The sequence below is a fragment of the Dromaius novaehollandiae genome, chromosome W (assembly GCF_036370855.1).
Source record: "Dromaius novaehollandiae isolate bDroNov1 chromosome W, bDroNov1.hap1, whole genome shotgun sequence".
Taxonomy (NCBI): domain Eukaryota; kingdom Metazoa; phylum Chordata; class Aves; order Casuariiformes; family Dromaiidae; genus Dromaius; species Dromaius novaehollandiae.
The window spans coordinates 58,842,151-58,862,482 of NC_088130.1; the positions used below are offsets into that span (position 1 = coordinate 58,842,151).

Consider the following 20,332-nt stretch of genomic DNA (forward strand, 5'->3'; position numbering starts at 1 on the left):
GAGGAGTGCTGAGATACAATCAAATACAGCTGGCACAAGTGATGGATCAGAATTACGAGTTTTGTGAGTACAGTTTGTAACGGTGGCTTGAGCTGGTTCAGTCCTTGCTGACGTGATGAGAGAGGCTCTTGTTGCTGACGCCAGAAGCTGGGCTGGAGGTGAAGCATGTCAAAGCGCAGAACATGCAGGACCAGCCACCTTCGCTTCCTCCTGCCCCAGCAGGAGCCCTTGGAAAGTCCCTAAAGCACCAGGGATAAAAAGAAAAGCACAGTCTTCTGGCATCCCCTTGAATGCTCTTACTTCAGTGTAGCTTCTGGATTAATAAGGAGCTGAAATCCAAGTCCGAGTTGAGCAGCCACCATTGGAAGCTACCTAAAGAAGACTGGGTAGAATAAGAGCGCTTTAATAACGAAGGAAGGAAGGTAAGAGAGGCTGGGATTTGTGCATTTCTCCACTGGGTTATTTTATAGGATACAGGAGAGGTCCAGGGTGTGTGCACCACATCTCCTGGGTTGGTCGTAATGCCTCAGTGTGCTTGTGGTAGGAAGCTTTTCCAGGGTGGAAACAAGTCGGCATTAGGTAGCCCCGTAAAGTATGTTTTCTGTGAAGTCAGCTTACCATCTATTAAAAAAGGAGGGGAGGTGGGGAAGGCGAGGGGACGTTACTGCCCAGCCTCACAGAGATTTTTGGGAGGTCTGATTTATAATGTAATAGTGCTTTTAATCCTTGCATGAAAAGTGCTCTATATTGTTAACCCAAAATATTTTGCAGTGGATTGCAGCTGCCAGAACAGCATGCTTAGCCAGTTTTGCTCCCTTATAGGCCAACTGGGCCTGTCTTGTGTAGGCCACAACTCTCTTGAGACTCGTGAATGTATACACAGGTGCACGTGGATGTGTATGTGCGTAAAAGCCCAGGCAGGTCTTTGCAAATGGGCCCTTGCTTTTGTATCATTTTAATTTGGATAAACTGAAATCAAGTACATTTCAAAACTCTCTTCTTTGTTCTGTCCCGTCACTGCTTTTTTAGTAAGAGATGGCTTGTCTCAGCGAAGACTGAAGGCTTTTGAATTTTATTTTGCTTTATAGTGAAGAAAGGGTGGCAGCCTTTCTGTAGCCAATATTTATGAATTACCGTTGGTAAATGCCAGACTTACCTTGCGTTTTTGTTAATGAAAAATGTACCTTATCTTGCCAAGCAGAAGAGCGGGGCTAGTGGCTCGTTATAGGAATCAAAAATTGAGGCTCAAAATAATGCACTTGCTTTAAGGATTTTACTTTTTTAAACATGATGAGAAAAACTTTTCCTATCGATTTGTTTTACCAGAATGAAAACCCTGCTCTGAGCAACATGCTTACAAGTGTAAATATTCACAGCTCCATTGAAGCTAGTGGGGCTAAAATGATTTACATCAGCTTTTTTGGCAACCTAAGCAACGATAATTATTTCATCAGGGCTTTTATACGATGCATGTTTTAGATATAAATACCTCTGGTTTTAGTTTTTATTGTAGGCACCTTGAGATGCATAAAGGCCTTCCTCAGAGTCTTGTTTCTGTTCTTTGGTCTTTTTATCTTGTGTATTTGCTTGCAGATTTCATTAACATGAATCCTGGGGCTACCAACTGTCTTGAAGCTTTAATGTGCTCCGTGATAAGGATGTCTTCCCGCTGTCGTGCCTGGGCTGGATTGTCAACTCCCTTTGGGGCAAGGGCTGTCTTTTACCTGTGTTGTACCACACTGAGAAAACTTGGCCTTGATTTTGTTTGGAGTTTTAGGAGGTGCTTTTATGTAACTGGTACTGATAGCACAAATAATTTTTTGCTGCCAGTGATGTTCCACCTTGCCCTAAGACAACAGTCCTCACAACTTTCTGGGATAAGTCTCGCTTGCTACCAAATCTCTTCAGCTGACTGAAGGTTTTGCCTTTGTTTGCTGTGATTTAAGCAATAGCTACAGCTGTGGTAACTGTAGATTTTAATTTCAAATAGTAATCTGTCCTTTTATGTTATTTCTAAATTGAATTTTCCAAAGGGGCAGGGGAGTGTTGTGTGGAAAGATAACCTGGTGATGGATAAGTTATAATGAATTAATTTTAATGGGTCACCTGGAAACTAAGTTCTCACTGTCAGAAATGAGCTACCTGCAAAGGCAGAACAGACTCGTACCGTGTTGTGCGACGGCAGCACCTAGGAGGTCTCAGCTGAGATCAAAGCTCCGTTATGATAAAACGTAAGTGAGAGCCCCAGTACGAACGCGTTTCTCACCTGCGAAAAAGTGTTTTTTCATTCTGCATATGGTGTTAATGATACAGAAAATCCACAACTGGAATGCGAAAGGATGGATTCAGCTGAATGTAAATTCAGACCGTTTACGTTTTAATCGTTAAGTGCAAATGTTTGAAACCAAGTGGACATGCCTTAAAATAGAATATGCTGTTTGTTTAGTGCTGTAATGCTTTAGGTGTAAGTCATGATTATAAAGCTATATACACTTAATTTTTGAGTCAGGGGGCTGAAATCACTGAACAGACCTGAGGGATCCTTGGGGTCCTTCGCACAAGTGGATGTAGTATCAGTCCCCATGAAAGACTTGACTTTAGCTGACATCAGTACCATAGTGCCTTGCTCTAGGATAGGCTTTAATATACTGCAGTCAGTGAGGGTTTATTATTTATTTATTTATGTTTGGAGAAACTTCAAAGCAACTGACCAAACATTCCCAATAACCTAGCAACAGAATGAGACCAGGCAAGACATTTGTGAGAATTTAAATGCATGTGAGCTTTCCAGGGGGAATTGCTGTGCTTAAGCCCCCCTGGGTCAGGGACAGTGAGAAATGCGTTGGCCGCTCTTGAAATAAAGCTTCAGTTGAAGGCGGGAGGCAGAGGAGGGGCCCATGGAGGCACCATCCAGATGGTGGTGGCTCAAGATGACAAATGACTCCAGCAGAATTTTATAAGGGGTGATTAGGTAGTTCAGGTACTTGCAATGGCTGATAAAATGTTTAAAGCCCTTGCCAAGGAAATGATGTCAAGGACTAGCCTGTCCTTGGAGGGGGATCCCTGGAGGTCATTTGGTGTTAAGTAGCAGGGTTTCCATCCCCTCCTCTGTGATGCCTGTTTCGTGTATTTTAACTGTGTGTGTTTCAGGGTGGGAGGGGATGATGATGCCTTTATCTGTTCCCCAGGCTTCATCTCCTGGGGCGCTTCTCTCTCCTCGTGTTTCAGAAAAGGTCACCAAGTGCCTGGGAACTGTTTTAATAAGTCACCCTGTTTAGGTGGTCAGTGGTGGACACCTGAATGGAGCTGCGGTCGCACCTGTGCTGTTGGCTCCTGCCTATTTCTTGGACATTGAAAGATTGCCTGGTCAGCCCTGGGCAATTCTTATTAAAGGCTGCTGGTTTGTTTTTCTTTTTTAACTCTTTCAAGTGGTGGAGGAGATGCCAAGAGGCATGGAGTGGCTTGCATCTTATGGACATAGAAACCAAAGTCTGCAGTACCTTGCTGCTAAGAAACATCGTAGGCAGTAGGGAAGGACAAAGACCTCTTGTCTTGGAATATTATGTATTGGAATGTAATCTACTGATGAAGGAGTTTAGCTTTTTATTTTCCTGCTTTTAATTGTTTTGGAGTTGTTTAGCTTGCTTGTATAGCAATGAAAACAAGACCTGAGGTAGCAGAAGAAAGCTGGAACCCTGCTGCCAGATCAGCCTTAAAAATATCCTAGTAGTATCAGATGAAAAACATACTCATTACGCACTAATGAAATAATTGCTTTGTTAAGAATCTGCAAAAAAATCAGATTTTGGCTTGATTTTCTGATACGGAGTCATTCACCGTAATATCTACAATGTGAAGAGTGACGGCTCTTCACTGTATCTTGAGATTGACACGCTTGAGCTAATCGCCTGGTATCTGATCGTGGAAGTTAATTTGCCAGTTACTGCTGCATCTCTCTCACGTGTCTCTTTGGGAATGGGGATGGCAGCAGGTGGGCTGGGGAGGAGGCATGATTTGACCCAAGGCAGGGCAAGTAGCTGGTCTCCTTCAGGCCTGCTGGGAGCAGTGCTTTTCTTTTGTTGGACGTCGGTGAAAGGTGCTGGGGGAAAGGTGTGCTGGTGTGTCCCCCCCAGCTGCCCATGGAGGGAGGCTGGTGCACTGGCTGGGACTTGCAGGCCTGCTCCTACACGCTGGTCTGCATGCGGTCCCCTGGCTGCGTATTTCTGTATGGGAAATATTCTTGTAATCTTTCAGCTGCATGTCGTTGGCACGTTGGCTGCCAGCTCCTGTCAAGACTATTGTGGTCATTTTCTTTAACGTGTGAACCTTTTTTACTTTAAGTATTAAGTTTCCAAAAGCAGCTCTGTGGGCAGTGAGGAGGAACTGGCTCTTTGTTTCTGCTGCTGTTATGGGTAAAACCTGTGAGATGCCTAAGAGGGAACCAGCCCCTGCAGACAAAAAAATCATGGTGAAATGCCAACGGAGGCATCCCGTCTTCTGTGTTAGGGCCTGTTACAGTCAATGTATGCACATCGATCTCGTGTGATGACACACGATTATTGGTATTCTCATCACTGCTTGTCTCTGTTTTTATTTAAAATTTGTTGCCTTTTTATTTATTTATTTATTTATTTTTTACAAAAGGCACTGCTGAATTGCTGCTGTGACAGAAAGTGCTTTTTGTAGACAACTATTTTACATTTTCCCTTCTACCGTCTGGCTTTTTAACTACTTAGTGCGTTTCTGTTTTCCATTTGTTTACACCTTGCTCCTGCCAAGCTTTTCTTTAATATAAGATTTCAAAGCAATTTTTCCTTTGTGAATATATAGATTTGCAGCTTCTTGAACACCGCACAGTCAAAAATCAGTCAACCCCCTTTAAACTCCCCTGCAATTAGCTGGTGAAAGAAAGGGGAGAAGAATGGTTCTGACATATTTTATTTATTTTTTTTATACTTAGAGGAAAAATGGTCCTTTTTGTTTTATTAATGATGTGCTTATGAAATTGAGCGTTTGATGGTATGCACTTGGAGCAGGCCTAATGCGAGCTTCCCCGCACAGCGTTGGCAGTGTGCTTCCTTTCTGATCTCTAGCACTAGCTTATTCCAGATGTAGGCTTGTTCTGAGCAGAGGCTGTCTAATGTACAATGGCTTCATGGTGGAGAAAGATGGCCTGCAGGGACTGACTTGAAACTACCAGCTGTATTCTCTATTCTCACTTGTGGTCTGTTGCATAAGATGACCCATTTTTTCACTTGTGATTAATCCAAGTAGAATATTCATACTGTCTTAAAACCATTTTAATTATTTGTAACTCGTGCACTTTGAAGTTTATCATCTGCGAGTGGAAAAATCTGATCCAAAACGCTGCCTGCTTAAAAGAGCCAAGTGAGGAAAAAAGTTGAGTCACGTGAGAATGATGTAACTAGAGAGAAGAATTAGCCGCTCCAACTGCAGCTGCCTTAACTTGGCCATTCGTGTGTGTTCTTGCTATAGGAGTGCTGAAGGATATCAAAAATGTAGGTCCAGGAGGGAATCAAAGAGATCATCCAGTCTCATCTCCTAAGGCCATCTCAGACGAATAGTTGTCCATCATGTCCCTCCCACCAGGGGAATCTGCAGTCCCCAGGTGCAGGCAGGTCTGGTGCTGCTGTTGGTGATAAGCAAAGTTCAACGTGACAGATCTGAGCAGAGTTAGAGTTTGCTTTGGGGTGGTGGGAGTGACCAACTGGGGAGCAAATCTCTAACGGAAGTTTTGGCTTCTCATTCCTTTGGTAGTCTCGGAGCAAGCACGAATGTCTTTCTGTGGGTGAATATTGGCCACATCTTGGGTGAATTGCTTGAAGCTTAATGGCTTGCGAGGCACAGATGGTCAACCTGGGTCATCTAACGAGCCCTTCGGCATTTACTCTCTCTTCGTTGTTAAGTTTCCTTATTGTGACCAGACCTCGGTTAAGGGCAGATATGGGCTGGTCTCCGTATTCCTAAGAAGAGCCGGAGCAGTGCTTTGGAGGGGGTGTCTGCCTAGTCCTGGGATGCAGCAGCCGCTTTGCCTCTCTCTGTCCTCGCTGAGGACATCTGGAGCTTGAAATACCTGGCTGGACAGTCATCGGCATATCTCTTTGCCATAGGCATGAAATGCTTTTCCAGAGAGAGCTTCTGGGGGGTATGTGCAGATTTATTGTGTTGTTTATAAATGAAGTTATGAGAATTACTCTGAGTGGATGGAAAAATTCAGCCGTTAATAGGAATACGAAACTGGCAGCGGCCAAGTAGCAACCAGAATTGTGCAGCCGATCAGAGGAGACTGTCCAGTAGTTAAACTCATCTTGCTCTGAGCAGGAATTAGGCAGGCTCCAGGGACAGTGACATCAGACCTGCAAACTGCCAATTCTAACTGCATTTGGAGTTTCCCTTGCGTACTGTAGGTCTCCAGAGCTGTATGAGCACACCAGAATCCTAGCTCTCATTTACAGACTAAGTGAGCTTGTAGTCCCTTTGCTTATAAAGGCAAGCTTGAAAATACAATCCTTTAAAATTTTTTTAAATTGAAGGCATAAAGTGTATCACTGTCTTATTTATTTATTTATTTTTAAGTGTTTAAGCTTTGTGCTGTTGAAGCTGGGAATCTCCGGTAACTCAAGAAAACTGGTTTTCGGTAAAAATTTAAATGCATTTAAAAATCCTTGGCCTCAGCCTGGAGCTGTACTGTTAAGGCTTTGCTGTGATGGAGTCATAGAAGATACGTGCTCAAAGCAGCAGGGTTTCCCGGTTGCCCGTGAACTGTCCCGTGCTGCTCTGTACAGAAGAGATAGTTACCTCCTGCAGAGGGAAGGGGGTTCTGCCGAACACCCCCCTTTCTCCGAGAGACCCCCAACAGAGACTAGGAATCTGCTTTTTAGAATGTTTAGCTCTTAAAAACTTGGGGTGAGGTACCGCAAAGGTATGTGTGTATTGGGGGGGGGGGGGGGGGATTGCTTTGTAACAGCATCAGTGTGCTTAAATAAGTAGCTATGAATGTTTTATCAAGAAGAGCGAGAGAACAATGAGGTCGATCTGATTTCTAGTCGACGCTGAATTGCTTATTGCAGTGAAATGCATATAGATGACCGGTGGGAACTCGAGCAACAGCCTTTTCTTTTCTTTTCTCTTTGTTTTTTGATTTTAACAGTATGTGAACATGTCATTTTAAAACTAGTGAAAGAAATACACATTCGGGCCTATGCCAGATTGTTTTGCTGCCTTCAGTGTGGCTAGATTCTGCCACCTGTATTTGGACTAAGTAATGCCTCACTTTGCAGGTGCTTCTGATTTCCATGGGACTTCCAGGGGAGTAAGAATTGCTCTTGTATTAAGAGCAATTTGTAATTTGCTGCTATTTAGTGTTTTGCTAGGTAAATAAGTATTTGAGTGCAGGTCAGTTGAGAATAGTGTTTGTTTGTTTGCTTTTTACGTATGCTAGTTTGGGGAACGCAAGTAAGCGCTGCGCCATGTCGCTGCACCATGTCGTAGGCCTTTGCATAACTCGTGTTCCACAGAGCTTTTGCACATTGTTAAATGCAATTTGGTGACTGCGTCGTTAAGCTTTATTAGAGGGTGTGCTTCTAAAATGAATTCAGCAACTGGACTGCAAAGAGCTGCATCTTGTGAGGAGATTAGATTGTCATCATTTTAGCCTGGTCTTGGTTTGGGGGAGGGAGAAAGATTATATTTCTCTGTTAGAGTATTTTTATTATGGGTACAAGGCATTTTATAGCAATTAAGTCTCTCTGGAGCATTCTTGTTCTGCAGCTAAGTTGCGCTTTATGTGTAGATAAATATAGCTGACTCTTGCCCTGCGCTTAACAAGGTGTTTCATGTATCAGTCTAATTTATCTCAAGGTCTTCTCTGGCCTGACATGTGCTGTTATTCAACAGGGGACTGTGTTTTTATTAATGTATTTAGAATCCCAGTTAAACCTGTTGGGATATTGCTCATGTGCTTGGCTTTCAAGTTAACAAATTACCCACAGGTGTATGTGTTTTCAGGATCAAACTTTTGGGTTACCCCTTAAGACACTGGGTTTGTTTTTCCTGTTTCTCATACCTCTGGTCTAGGGGCTGTATAATATTAATCTATTATTTATCACTTTGTTCTTAGATATTAATGTAGATAATGTCCTCTTTGTTCTCATATGTGAAAAACTCATCTGGCATTGCATTTAAATATCTCAGCATAGGGCCCCGGTGGTCATGTTAAAAAAAATTGCATTTTTTTGCAGTTGTTAAAGGCTCTGATGGAGAAAAAAAAAAAAAGTTGGCCTATGGTCTGCAAGTTGCCACAGACCTTAGGTTCACTGATATACTTAGCAGTTCCACTTCTCAGGAACAAGCAGTGATTTTTTTTTTCTTTCCTTTTTTTTTTTTTTTTTTTTTTCATATACGCTTTTCACAGTTTGCCATGAAATTTTAATCATCATCACTCCTTGGGCATTTGTGCACTGTAAGAACATCACTGACGTGCAGAACAGAACCAGTCAGAAATAGATGCCCAGAGAGATGAGCCAGTGTTGAGTGACTTCAGCAAGTCACCTAAAAAATATACCCTAATTGTGCATTTTCCTGTACCTTCCAAGCTTGAAAACTGAGAATTTCTCATAATTCTCTACCCTGATCCTTCCCCCCTCTTCTCCCCAGCAATTGCCTAATGCAGCTTGCTTGCATGCTTGTTTTTCTCTCTCCATTTTCACTCTGCTAATATCTGCCACCCTTGTGTTCCTTTGGGCCCAATCCTTCCAGTAGGACTCCTCAAAGCTAGTTTTTGTTTTGCATCTTGTATTGCTCCAGAGTTCGTAAAGCACTTTTTGGGAGAATATTTATAATCAATTTAAATAAATAAAGATAAAGGTGTCCTAAATGTCATTTATTACCTTGCTTCTATTTCTAAGTTATTCTGTGTGTTAAGTTTTATTATTTCTGGTTGGTACAACAGGTGTCAAATAGGGGAATATCTGATGGGCGGCTGGTATTTTCTTTGCTATGTCTCAAATACCTCAAGCCTCTCTGGAGAGGTCAGTGCTGCAGTGTGGCGCGCGTCGAGCCCCCGCTGCAATAGCAGCTGCCTTACCATGGTGTTTGAGGTCCCTCTCGAATGGCTTTTTGCTCTTCTGCAACCTGTTTGCACAGCTACTGCAGATCTTTGACTTTCCTCTCAAGGCAATTTTGGCAAAAGGGTTCGAGGCTTCTGGTTGCTGCTGGAAGGATCAGGGCATAGCGAGCGGCGGTTCTGCGTAGCTCAGAAAGAAGCTGCAAACAGCCCTGCAAGGAAATCTCCACACGCTGAACTAACCTGTGCTGCCTCCTCCTTTCTGCCTCCTTCACTTGGACCACAGATAGCAAAGGCAGCTTGCTCAGCGCGACTGCGTAGCTTGAGCTATACAGATGTATGGTGACGGGCAGCAAGGCTGTCAGCCTGCAAACTGCTCCCTTCTGTAGCCTCGCAGCCTTCACCTGCACCCCTGCGCCTGTGTCCTAAACCAGTAGGCCTTTTCAGGACACTCTCTTACTGTCTAAATGCAAATTCAAGGACTCTCTGCACGTTTTCTCCCAGCGAGAAGGTTGCCGTATATGGAAGATGCACATACTGAAAGGGACGGACGGGCTGGGAATCCAGATAACGGGAGGCAGAGGGTCGAAGCGATCCCCTCACAGCATCATCGTCACCCACGTGGAGGAAGGAGGCCCTGCACACAGGTGAGGCGACACTGGTTCCTTTGCGAAGCTGAAGTATGTGTGATTGACCATCCATTGCCATCACTGATAGCTGAACTCAAAAAACAACCTGGGGCAGTTTGCACTGCTGCTGTTGAAACCATTGTCCTTGTTACAGGAAGAGACTATGTGATTTTTAGCTCGAAAGCTTGTTTTTTTGATTGGTCACGGAGTCCCCTTCCAGCATGTTTAATCTAAGGTATAGAAAGATCAAACAGTTGCTTTCATTGCAAATGTATACTGATTTCTCTGAAGGGCAGTACAGTAGGCCCCAGACTGACTATGACTGCCTTTTCTTGGCCCCCAACTACTTGGTGACAGAGCCTGGAAAGTAACCCAACTGGCCCATGGGAAAGTGTGAGAACAAAGTCCTTGCACGTTGGCAGCGTGCCCTGGGTGTTCGCTGTGGGCTCTTGGCCCGGGGAAGCGAGATGGGGCCCGTGGCTGAGAGCACAACAGAGCTGTCCTGCTGGAAGGGGATGAGCCTTGGCTGTCTCCAGTGGGACCTGGGAAAGGTGCGAGGGGACCTTGGTCCCAGAGGGAAGGGGGAACGAACGGCTCTGTTTATAACATGTTCCTAAATGATTTGCTGTGGAGCCCCTTCTGAGCACCTTTCTTTGTTCCTTCCACTTTCCACCCTTAGGGCAAATAGCATGGCCAAAAATCAGTTTGAGTTCAGCTTCAACCAAGTCACGTTTTTTACATGTCTCTGCACACCAACATATACTGTCTTAGTACAGCATCAGCAGAAGATCCTCTTCTGTAGCTCAGCCTTCCTACTTTGTTTCCATAGGGACGGCAGATTGACATCAGGCGATGAGCTCCTCATGATCAACGGGCAGTCGTTGGTTGGGCTTTCCCACCAGGAAGCTGTGGCCCTTCTTCGCTCTGCAGCTGGCCTGGTGCAGCTGGTGGTAGCTAGCAAGGTACGTTCGGTAAATCCTCTGTGCTTGTCCTTGGTGATCCCCTGCATAGCCATTTAAAAGTGTTTGTGCATGCGTTGTATACAAAGGGCAGATTTTTAATAGTTGTGATATGAGGCTATGCGCACACATTTGCTTCTCATAAGTTTAATGTACAGCTATTGAAAATGTGTCGGTAGCTGCATTAGATCCGTGGCAAATCAGCAAGATAGAGGCCAACTTAGTAATTTGCTTGTATTGTCGCAGTAGTTCTGTGTGCAAATGAGTCTGTATTTATTCATGCAGAGATTACTTAAGTTCTGGCCAAAAACATTTTCTTAAAATATACATAGCCTGCTAAATAAAGCAGGCTGTTCTCAGCCTCTTCAGATTCTGCCTGTGTAGCCTCTGTAGCTCTTATCTCTCGTCATATCTGTGTGCTTGAGGTCTCTTGATGATGATCTCTTAGTTTGAATTCCTTAATTTGTCCTCGTTAATAGCGTGGAATGAAGTTCTCACAGTTAAAGTAGCATGAAATTTCAGGGAAATGAGAGTGGAACTCATTTATCAGTAGGGCTCTTAGTTTGCTTTCATCTCAGGAGAGATTGGGGGGGATATTACACAATATTTTTCCTTCAAGAAATGCTAGCCCACCCAAGTTCGCTCTCTTCCCCCAGACCACAGCTTGCTGCTCCTTCATTTGGCTTGATGCAAGTGTTTGTCGGGCTGCCAGGCCAGATCATGGAAGTGGCTGGGGTCCCTGGGGTCCTGAGGATGCACCTGTGGGGCAGGGACGGATGTGAAATTGGGGCAGTGTCAGGAACCTCTTGGGCAGGATTCGATGTATTTACTTTTTTTAAGCTTCACCTTTAGTTTGCCCTAGCCTGAATGGGATTTAATATGGGTTTAATTTCTGCGTGCTCTTACAGCTTCCTGGAATGCTTTATGTTCCTGTTTGTGTAGAAGAGACTTTGCCTGATGATATTCAAAGCAAAGAGCCTACATCTTCCCTAATGTTTCATTAGAGAGTGAAGTTCATTTGAGACCTTCTGTAGACTTACGGTGCGGTATTAGCCCCAGCAGTGTTTATTCTGAAAACAGGACACTTTGAACTGAAGTAGCTACATTTTGTACTTTGTTTAGACAATTAGGCTTCTTCCAAAAAAGCAAGAGAGTAGCCTGCACAAATTTCTTCCTAAAATTATTTCTTTATTTGTGTAATAATTGCATCAAAATAATCATGAATAAGCTTACAGCATAAAGCTTTTCACAGTTCTGATCAAACTTTGAATCTTTTGGCCCATACTCTGTGTACTTGGACAGTATTCATGTCACTGGGAGGAGAACTTGGTAACCCAAGCAACTGAGGATCTAATCTTTGCCTCGTGTCAGGCATTTTGAGGAAAGATGTAAATAGGTGAAGTATTCTCTAGCAGATCCTTTTGGATATTATTTGTTAGTATGGGAAAGCAGCCTTGCAATTTGGCCTGGTGAGCACTCTGAACACAGGATCCGCTCTGAAAGCGATAAAATGAGACTGTCTCATCTCTGCCTTCAGTTCATGCACGTTTTTACCTACCAGAAAACATGCCAGAGAATGGAGACAGATCCTTAAGCATTCAGGACAGAGTAGATACAGGATTGGTGCGTCAGTTTTCATTTTGTTCTGCTAAGTAGTGTTATCAGCTTATTATTCTTATGCATGTAGATAGAATATGTGTGAAAGAGAACATCTACAGGGAGAGTGCAGGAATGCAGTGTGTGATTTGGGGACATGATGAAATGCATAATGAGTTCTCTGAACTCTGAGTCTTCTTGCAATGACATCTAATAAACTCAGGGTATGGAGGAGCAGGCTGTTGGAGAAGCCTTTATTTTAAATTCTCTTTTACATTTCTAAAACATTTAGATTTTATACTGGCCTATGCTTACTATATATGCACTTTAAAATCAGTACTGCTTTTTATAACTGAAACATTACAAGCACATGGAAATATGTAACTGGGGAAGGATTATCAAGGAGCTCTCACTGGGCGAGGGAAACAGAGCACTTTCGCCTAGACTTTGGTGATTCTCTGCATGGCGTATAACCTATTTTGTTGTGTTTCTGGTAGGAATCTGCTGAAGGGGATTTTCTGAAGTACCCATCTACCAGTTTGCCAGACTTGCTTAGCACTTGCTCGGTCCAAGACACTGTCTCTTGCACTGATAATAAAGAAAATGAAGAGCCAGAAGATGATGATGTGAAGGGAGTGAATGTGACTCCTGAAACACTGGTTGCTGTAAGTGTGGCTTTGGTGATGTTTTTACTCTGTCCCTTGACATCGGTTTGTATCTGTCGGGTTCTCCTACAGCCGGACACGGAACAGATCATCGGGATGGGGCGATCTGACCCAGCTTTCCTTCGCATTAAAAGTGGTTGACAAGCTTAACCGGTGATGTGATCAACTGCAGCTTCTGCCATCTGTGTTACTGCGCTGTAGCAAAGCAGCGTCACGGGGAGTAAGAGCTCCCATGTCGTCCAAGTTACGTGGCAATGGGCTTTTTTGTTTTTCTCTCTGTTGCTGGATTGTTTTCCACCCACTTCCAAGTGCTTTTGTTGGAACCGATGAGAAGTCTCTTGCAGGGCTTGCATAGTAACACGCTCTTCTTTCCCCTCCTTTTGTAACTAAACTTCTTTAACAGTTTATGATCCAGTTCTTCAAGTTGTTGTTTGCTCTGTTGAAGCCAAGAGACTTTGGGGGAAGAGCAAGAGTTTCTGGCTGTGAACTGTAACTGAAGCTCTACTGAATAAATGCTGCCAATTGATAATCTCACTTGTATTCCCTTCAGGGCTGCATTCAGCAAAGATTAAGTGGATTATTGTTATTTATTTCTAGTGTAGCAGTTCTCGGAAGCTTCATCTGTGTTCTGGACCTCTGTTGTATTGTGCAGACACAGAATAAAATGATGATCTCTATCCTAAAGAGTTTACAAGCTGGTTTTCAGGCAAGAAAAAGCAGGTGGATTCAACTGAAGTTTTCATCATTTTCTTTTCTTGTCTTTTTTTCCCTCTTTTCTGAGGCGATTATAATAAATCTCTTAAATCTTTGGAAGGACTCATATGCATGATGTCTCATTTAGTGATTTGTTTTTATTTTATATTTTTATACTTTCCATCTTTCATGCAACAGATCACTCCCCAAGATGAGTCTTGTACTATAGCCTCGCTGATGCTGGTATTCACTTTGTACCTGCATATTATCTCTGATTTGCTTCGAGTCTGTGCTTATAATAGTCCCCGCTCTCAAACAAGTCTTTTGTGTGACAAGTTTTGTTTTCCTGTTGCTTTATTTTTGCACGGTCTTTCCTTCTCTGTGCCAGGCTGACTATTTGTGGAAGGGAGGGAAAAATAAATAAATCGAAGATGCTTAGTGTTGATAATTCTAGTATTTGTGTGCTGACTTGAATGGACATTTAAACATTCTTTTGGCTTAAAGTATTTTGCAATTCTTCTTGATACTATGCTTCAAATTCTGGTAATTACTCGCAAGGCTGTGGCTCAGCAAAGCTTGAACATTAAAATCAATTTTCGCAAAACTTAATTATATAGGACTTCAAGATGCAGCTACCTAGCGTTCTAGTGAAATTTTCAGCATACGTTAACAATTATTTGTCGCTTTGTATGCCTCTGAGTTTCCAGCAGGGGTTTTTGTGGTTTTCCGCGATGGCTTTTTTGATTTTATCAGGTGTTTCCTTTCCAGATTAATAACACTAGGGGAAACTCAAGGTAGCATGCACATCATTGAAGATCCCACCAAACAAACCCACCCAGGACCCTACAGCAGAGTTTATAGCCTGAACTGGAGTCTGTACCAATGCCACTGCTGCTGTTAGTGGTGCTATCCTGATTTTAAAGCTAGCTTGATCATGCCTACCTATGTGGCAGTCTCGCCTCTGATGGTAGTATCTCTGTGCTTATATAATGCATTACTGGGGGGGGGGAGGAAAATCATAGAAATCCGAGTACAACAAACACATTAGAAGAATGGCAGGAGGATATTTTTTACTTCTATTTCTATTCAATTTATTTGCCTTTTTTATTTATTTGGGTGTGGTGGTAGAATTCAGAGGGATGCAGCCATGCTAATTTGTTTGCATCTCTTGGAACCAAATCCTCTTCCTTTTTTACTTGAGCTGCAAACGAAATCCTTCTTCTAATCCAAGATGCGGGACACCTTTGCGTTCCCCTTGTGTGGTTGCCATCAGGAGTGCAGGACACGGCTCTGCAGCGTGGGGCGGGTGGTCGGTACAGCAGGAGACCCGCGGTGGGCCCGCCGCCTGCCGCAGTGTTGGCAGGGCTAGTGCAGCCTGCCAGGGAGAGCTGAGCCGGGCACGCACGTAGGAAGGTGGATGTGTTGAAGAGAGACGCTTCACACATGGCTTTTCTTGGTCTGGCAAGACGAGGAGGAGGATTTTTTACAGTAAGGCTTTTCGAAGCTAATTTGAAGGTCAGCATGAACGTGAAGCATCACTTTTTGTTATATATATGACTATATATATCTAATGTATATAATCATATATATTCCTGCAAAATTGCTTTGGAAATTACTGTTCTCTGCTCCTCCGATTCCCTTGATGATGACTGCATGGTTTCTTTCTCTCATATATATACTCCATATATGTACTGTAGGTAAGAGCTGACAGTGTGACTGATGATTAAAGCAGAAGCTAAGCTTGTCTATTCTTTTACCCATGCAAATATAATTGTATTTAGACTTCCAGTGGGGTAGGTACTCAAGGTCTGGATCAGCGTAACTGAGATTGTGAGCTTGCTTTCAGCATCAGAATCCTTTGCTTTGGAAGTGATTTCCAGCCCGACTCCGGTCAGGAGTTATCTTTCTTATCCATGGTTTCTCACCTCTGACAAGAGGTTAATGAGTTTTCTTTCCTATTTTGCGGTAGTACTTTTAGAGCCTGAAAGGGATGGTGTCGGTGGTGTCATGTTTTGGGTGGTTAGGTAAAAAAAAGTAATTCAAAATGATTTATCGTCAACTGGGGGTCCGCTGCCCCTTTTTGTAGCCCTAGAGTCTGCTCCGCTTCTGCTGTTCCCCCCCCCCCCGCCCCCGGCCGCTTGTTGCCGCTGTGCCAAAGGCCGAGTGAACAAGGAAAACTTTAAAACTAACCTTGCGCAATCCACCATCGCACGCTTGCAACTCGCAGGGCTCAGGGGCAGTTGTGTCTCACTCCTGTAGGCTGCAGTTTCCGTGGGAGGCCTGGGGCAGTAACAGGCAGGTGTTTGCTGACTGGCATTGCGTAAATCTGATTTCTGGAGTCTAGACGTAGAAGATACTACTAGATTGACAGGATGAAGGACTTTGGAAGCTCTTAACATTGTCTAAGGTCGTCTTTCATTAACTTCGTTGTGAATATAGTACAGTGCTGAGCAGAACCATAAATTATAGTCTTGCTGTACTTGCTATTAGTGGGTTAACACCTGGTCTTTTACACGGTGACGCAGACACAGCACTCCGGCGCAGAGGGATCGATATCCCTTCCCGAACTCTGCAGAAAGCCCTGGGAGAGGGAACCCCTGCAGCTTGCAGGCGCGCAGCGAAGGCTCTGATGAAGTCATGCTTGGAGTCAAGGGGACGTGGCACCAGAAATAATCATTTACAACTAAGATGTCTGCTGAAATTGTCGTCCTCATAGATATTCAGAACTCAGCTGGAGCAGGCCCTAAGCAACCTGATCTAAGCTATGTCTGCTTTGAGAGGGGGGTTGGACCAGGGACCCCCAGAGGTCCTTTCCAACTGAATTGTTCTGTGATTCTGTGTCACTTAAAAAAGAAAAAAAAAAAAAAAAGAAAAGAAACAAACTGCTGCTTTAGGTGCTGGCCGTTCAGAGTTTTCCCTGTGAGCAAGTTCTTTAGATCCTGAAGTTTTGCTCCAACGTTTCCAGCTTGGCAACGTTCTCAGCTATTCAGCTTCCTCAGGACACTGTAAAAGAGTTTTTAGTGACACTTGAAAACTGTAATTTAAGAGAAATATCACTTGTAAGGCTTACTTAAAAGTCCATTTGTTGTGTTACATTAATAAAAGTTTCATAAATACAGTTTAATTGGAGCTCTATTTCTACAGAATCTGCTTCTGTAAAAACCTGTTTAACATGAAACGTCCCTTCAAGTTCTAACTTTAATAAAACTTGTGCTGCCAGGCAGAAAAAGGATTACATTAATATCCTTAAAGCGCATTTCTTTCAGAGCTAGTTTGGCCAAAACATTCTCTAACTTCAGATATGAAATATTGGACCACAGAGTTTGTGTAAAATTGTCCTGCATTACTTTGGGGATTTTAAACTCCCACCTCAAACTTGTGCAGTTGACACTGATATTTTAAAATGTCATTATTTGTGTCCAAGTGAAATAGGACAATATGATATTGTTTGCCTTGGACTATTTATTTTTAATTCTAATTCATTTTTACTATCATTTCTGTTGCTTGAAATTGAACCTATTTGTCACTGTATTGCTGGGTGGCAGAGCAACCTGGGAAATGAACTCTAGGCAGAAAACGCATCTGCCAAGAATTTGCGAAGTGCCTGATGACTTTGGAGCATTGAGGATGCCCACGAGGAGGTGTGCATCATTCCTACTTGCCTCTGAAAGGTTTTCGCCCTTGTTTCTGGTGCTGTTGTTCAATATATGATGATCAAGTATTTTCTTTAAGTATTCAACTGTAATGAACAGGTTCCTATGAATGGATGGATGAGAAATTCGAAAAAGCTAATTCAAGAGGACAGTGTCTGTCTAGGGAGGCTTGAGTGTGCAGCTCCTGGAAGCAGGGGGAGAGCAGCGCTGGAGACACTTGCTGCCGGTGTTGGGGGAGGAAGGAGACTCCGTCCTTCTGACAGTCCCCTCCTCTCTTTCCCACCCACCTCTGCTCCAGGGCTGTGAAACCCTTTTGCAAGTACTGAATCATTTTGTGTTGACCTTAAGTGCTCGAAGCGTACCTTAATCCAAGTTGTGGGCGCGTTGCACGCAGAGACTGCCGTGACCCACCAAGGTCTGATACTCCTACTGTAACAGAAACAGGATGTCGCCGGTTAAAGTTTAAATACCAGGGTTTTTTTGCATGAGCTGGATTTCTTTATCTGTGCCAAAACCCACTTATGTTTTTGGCAAGGCATGCCGCTGAAATTGGATAAATAAACCTGTTTTGTGAATATGCAGAAATGCGTTTGTCTCCCCCCCACCTCCTTTTTCTTTTTCTTTCTTTAATCTGAGCCATAGGAATGTTTAGTTGTTTCCCATTGCGAGCCTTTCTGTCTTACTGGAGAATCCATATATAATTACCTCTAGCCATGCAAGCATAATAAGGAAGAGGGATAACAATGCCATAAGTTTAAAAACACTCTTGGGGTCAAAAGTTCCTCTGGAAACACTGGAAGAGCATTTCAGAGAAAGCATTAGCATTGAAAAGGAGCAGGAAGCATAACTCAACAATTAAATGCGTGCAGAGCGCGGGGAGGGACCCTCATTACTTAGAGGACTCGAGCGCTTGTTCCCATTAGGGCACTGCAACCTCAGAAGCGGTTGCTGAAACATGAATCACTTTTCAAATAGAATTGCATGTCTGGAAAAGCGAGAAAGACCTTTTGCTGTCAGTAATCCGCTTAGCACTGAAACATTTCACTTGGAGGGAAGATGAAGTGTGGTGTGAGGCTAGGATGGGGCCCGTCCTGCTCTTGGGGAAGGGCTAAGTGGCTCCTTTCCTCTTCACAGCAAGGGCTGGAAGCGTTTGCAATTCCTGCCTCGTTCTTACTGATTGTCTCCATTGCCATTGATCCCTTTGAAGGGACGGGCAGGGTCCAGCCTCAGCTTAGCATGTCTTGGAGCTGCTGGTCAATTATAAACGCTGTGTTTGTTGGAAGTCTGACCGTACTCTACCTTTCCGAGATAATCTTGTCCAGCGTATCTGCAGGTCTGCGCCTGTGCAGTGCCCTTCACTCATGCTTCGGCTAAACAAACGCACTAGGTCCTACAGTGAATCCAGAACACTGGTGAAATGCAAGGTTTTAGAGTAAATATAGTGAGGAATTTGGGCAAGAGGAAATAACAAAATGTTTAGGGACCAAATCTTGTTTGCCTAACGTGACTGTTCTTGTGTTTGAGTAGCCCTGTTGTTTCCAGGTGCCGTGTCATATGAAAAGAAACTATTGCAATTCTTCCGTATTGCCGCAGGCTTGCTCTAATTGCAAAGGGCAGATTGGGGGGCGGGGGGGGGTTGCAGGCAAGGGATTGGGGAGAGGGTATGGGAATTTTTGTGCATCATATGAGTTTGGGGAGGGGGAGGAGTGATGGAAAGCAGCTAGGGGAGGTGGTGTCATTAAATTACTGTTTTCCACAGGTTCTAAAATTCATCTGTCGTGGAGACTTTAGTGGAACTGTGTTCTTGAGGTCAGGAGAGAGTTTCCTAGCAGCAGTCGCACACTTGCCTGTTCCTGACTTCCAGCCATCCTGGACCACTTTCTACTGCCTCTGTGTTAAAGACAAGCCCAGGGGAAATTGTTTCATCCAGAGACTGATTATCAACAGGGTTCCCTGTAGATATGATGCAGGCTACAAGCTATGAAATATCTCCTGTTGCTTTGGCTGGTGGAAGATAACCTTTTTGACTTGACCATAAATGTCAGCATAGACAATGCCCAGAGTTATAATTCTTGCTCTTCCATGTAATGTGTAGGAAAGCCAAGTCAGCAGAATAATGGAAATGCAGTTTATCTACAGTACAGGTTCTGTATGTTCTTTGTTTTTCTGAATGAGGGTTTTTCCCATAAAGCAAGAGATATACAGTACAGCCCATCTCTCCTTTGGCTGTTTGGACAGCTGCCCAGCTTTGAAGGAGATGAACTGCCTTTAACAAACTAAAAATAACCCCCTCGTGGCACTGGAACAAGAGGGATGCTGTCACAGCCATCCAGTTCACATACATTAGCAGAAAGATGATAAAGGCTCTAGGTTTTGAGAGTTAGCGTGAATGTCGTATCATTGCATCTGCAGTTTGTTTATCTGCAAATTCTTGAACGTGTGCACAGTCCAGTCTTGGTTGGGTTGAGCTCAAATGTATTCTAGATTTACTGTGCTTGAATAAATACAGCCTGTATAAATACATAGGCTTCAGGTATGAAAGGCACTTAATGCTTATGGATTCCATATCCTCTCATGTACTTAGGATGATATAAACTGGTTTTAGAACTGAAATCCAAAGCTTTCCACCAGCTGTATCATGGGAATGTTCTCTGCAGCTGTGAGTTGACTTCAGTATTAGGGAGGTTTTGCTCCATTCTCAGGAGAGCTGTTTATTTTGAGGATTGTCTGTTGCCTTCTCTGTCCCTCACCCCGAGTAAAAAGGTTGTAATTAAAAAGATCAGAAGCAGCTTATGGTTTGTCATAATGTATGGGCTCCGGATTTGTGCTAAACCATGAGCATTTATTAAAGAAAACAGCTGAGGAGTCAGACCAGCTTTCACACAACATGAGCTCCATGTTTGTCTCTTCTGTTTACCAGGGCCAATCTTCTGGCAGCTCTCTGCAGCACATGGAGACATCTCGTGGCCTGTGAATATACTGCATGCAAACATATTTTCATGGGGACAGGAGGGGTGGAAATAAAGCTTAAAAATAAAACAGCAGTGATCTC

The 20,332-nt window shown here is 43.5% G+C and overlaps 1 protein-coding gene across 5 annotated transcripts in view; it reads left to right on the forward strand.

The window, feature by feature from the left end:
• The window catches only part of LOC112982170 (PDZ domain-containing protein 2), a 210,769-nt gene that overhangs the window by 144,480 nt on the left and 45,957 nt on the right, over positions 1–20,332 (forward strand). For 4 of the 5 annotated variants that reach the window (XM_064500657.1, XM_064500658.1, XM_026098357.2 and 1 more), the window contains 3 exons: positions 9,590–9,732; positions 10,544–10,676; positions 12,767–12,934. The exons of the other annotated variant lie outside the window; for it this stretch is intronic. In XM_064500657.1, the coding sequence (XP_064356727.1) occupies positions 9,590–9,732; positions 10,544–10,676; positions 12,767–12,934 (444 nt within the window). The remainder of the gene's footprint in view (positions 1–9,589; positions 9,733–10,543; positions 10,677–12,766; positions 12,935–20,332) is intronic. 5 annotated transcript variants of the gene reach the window in all.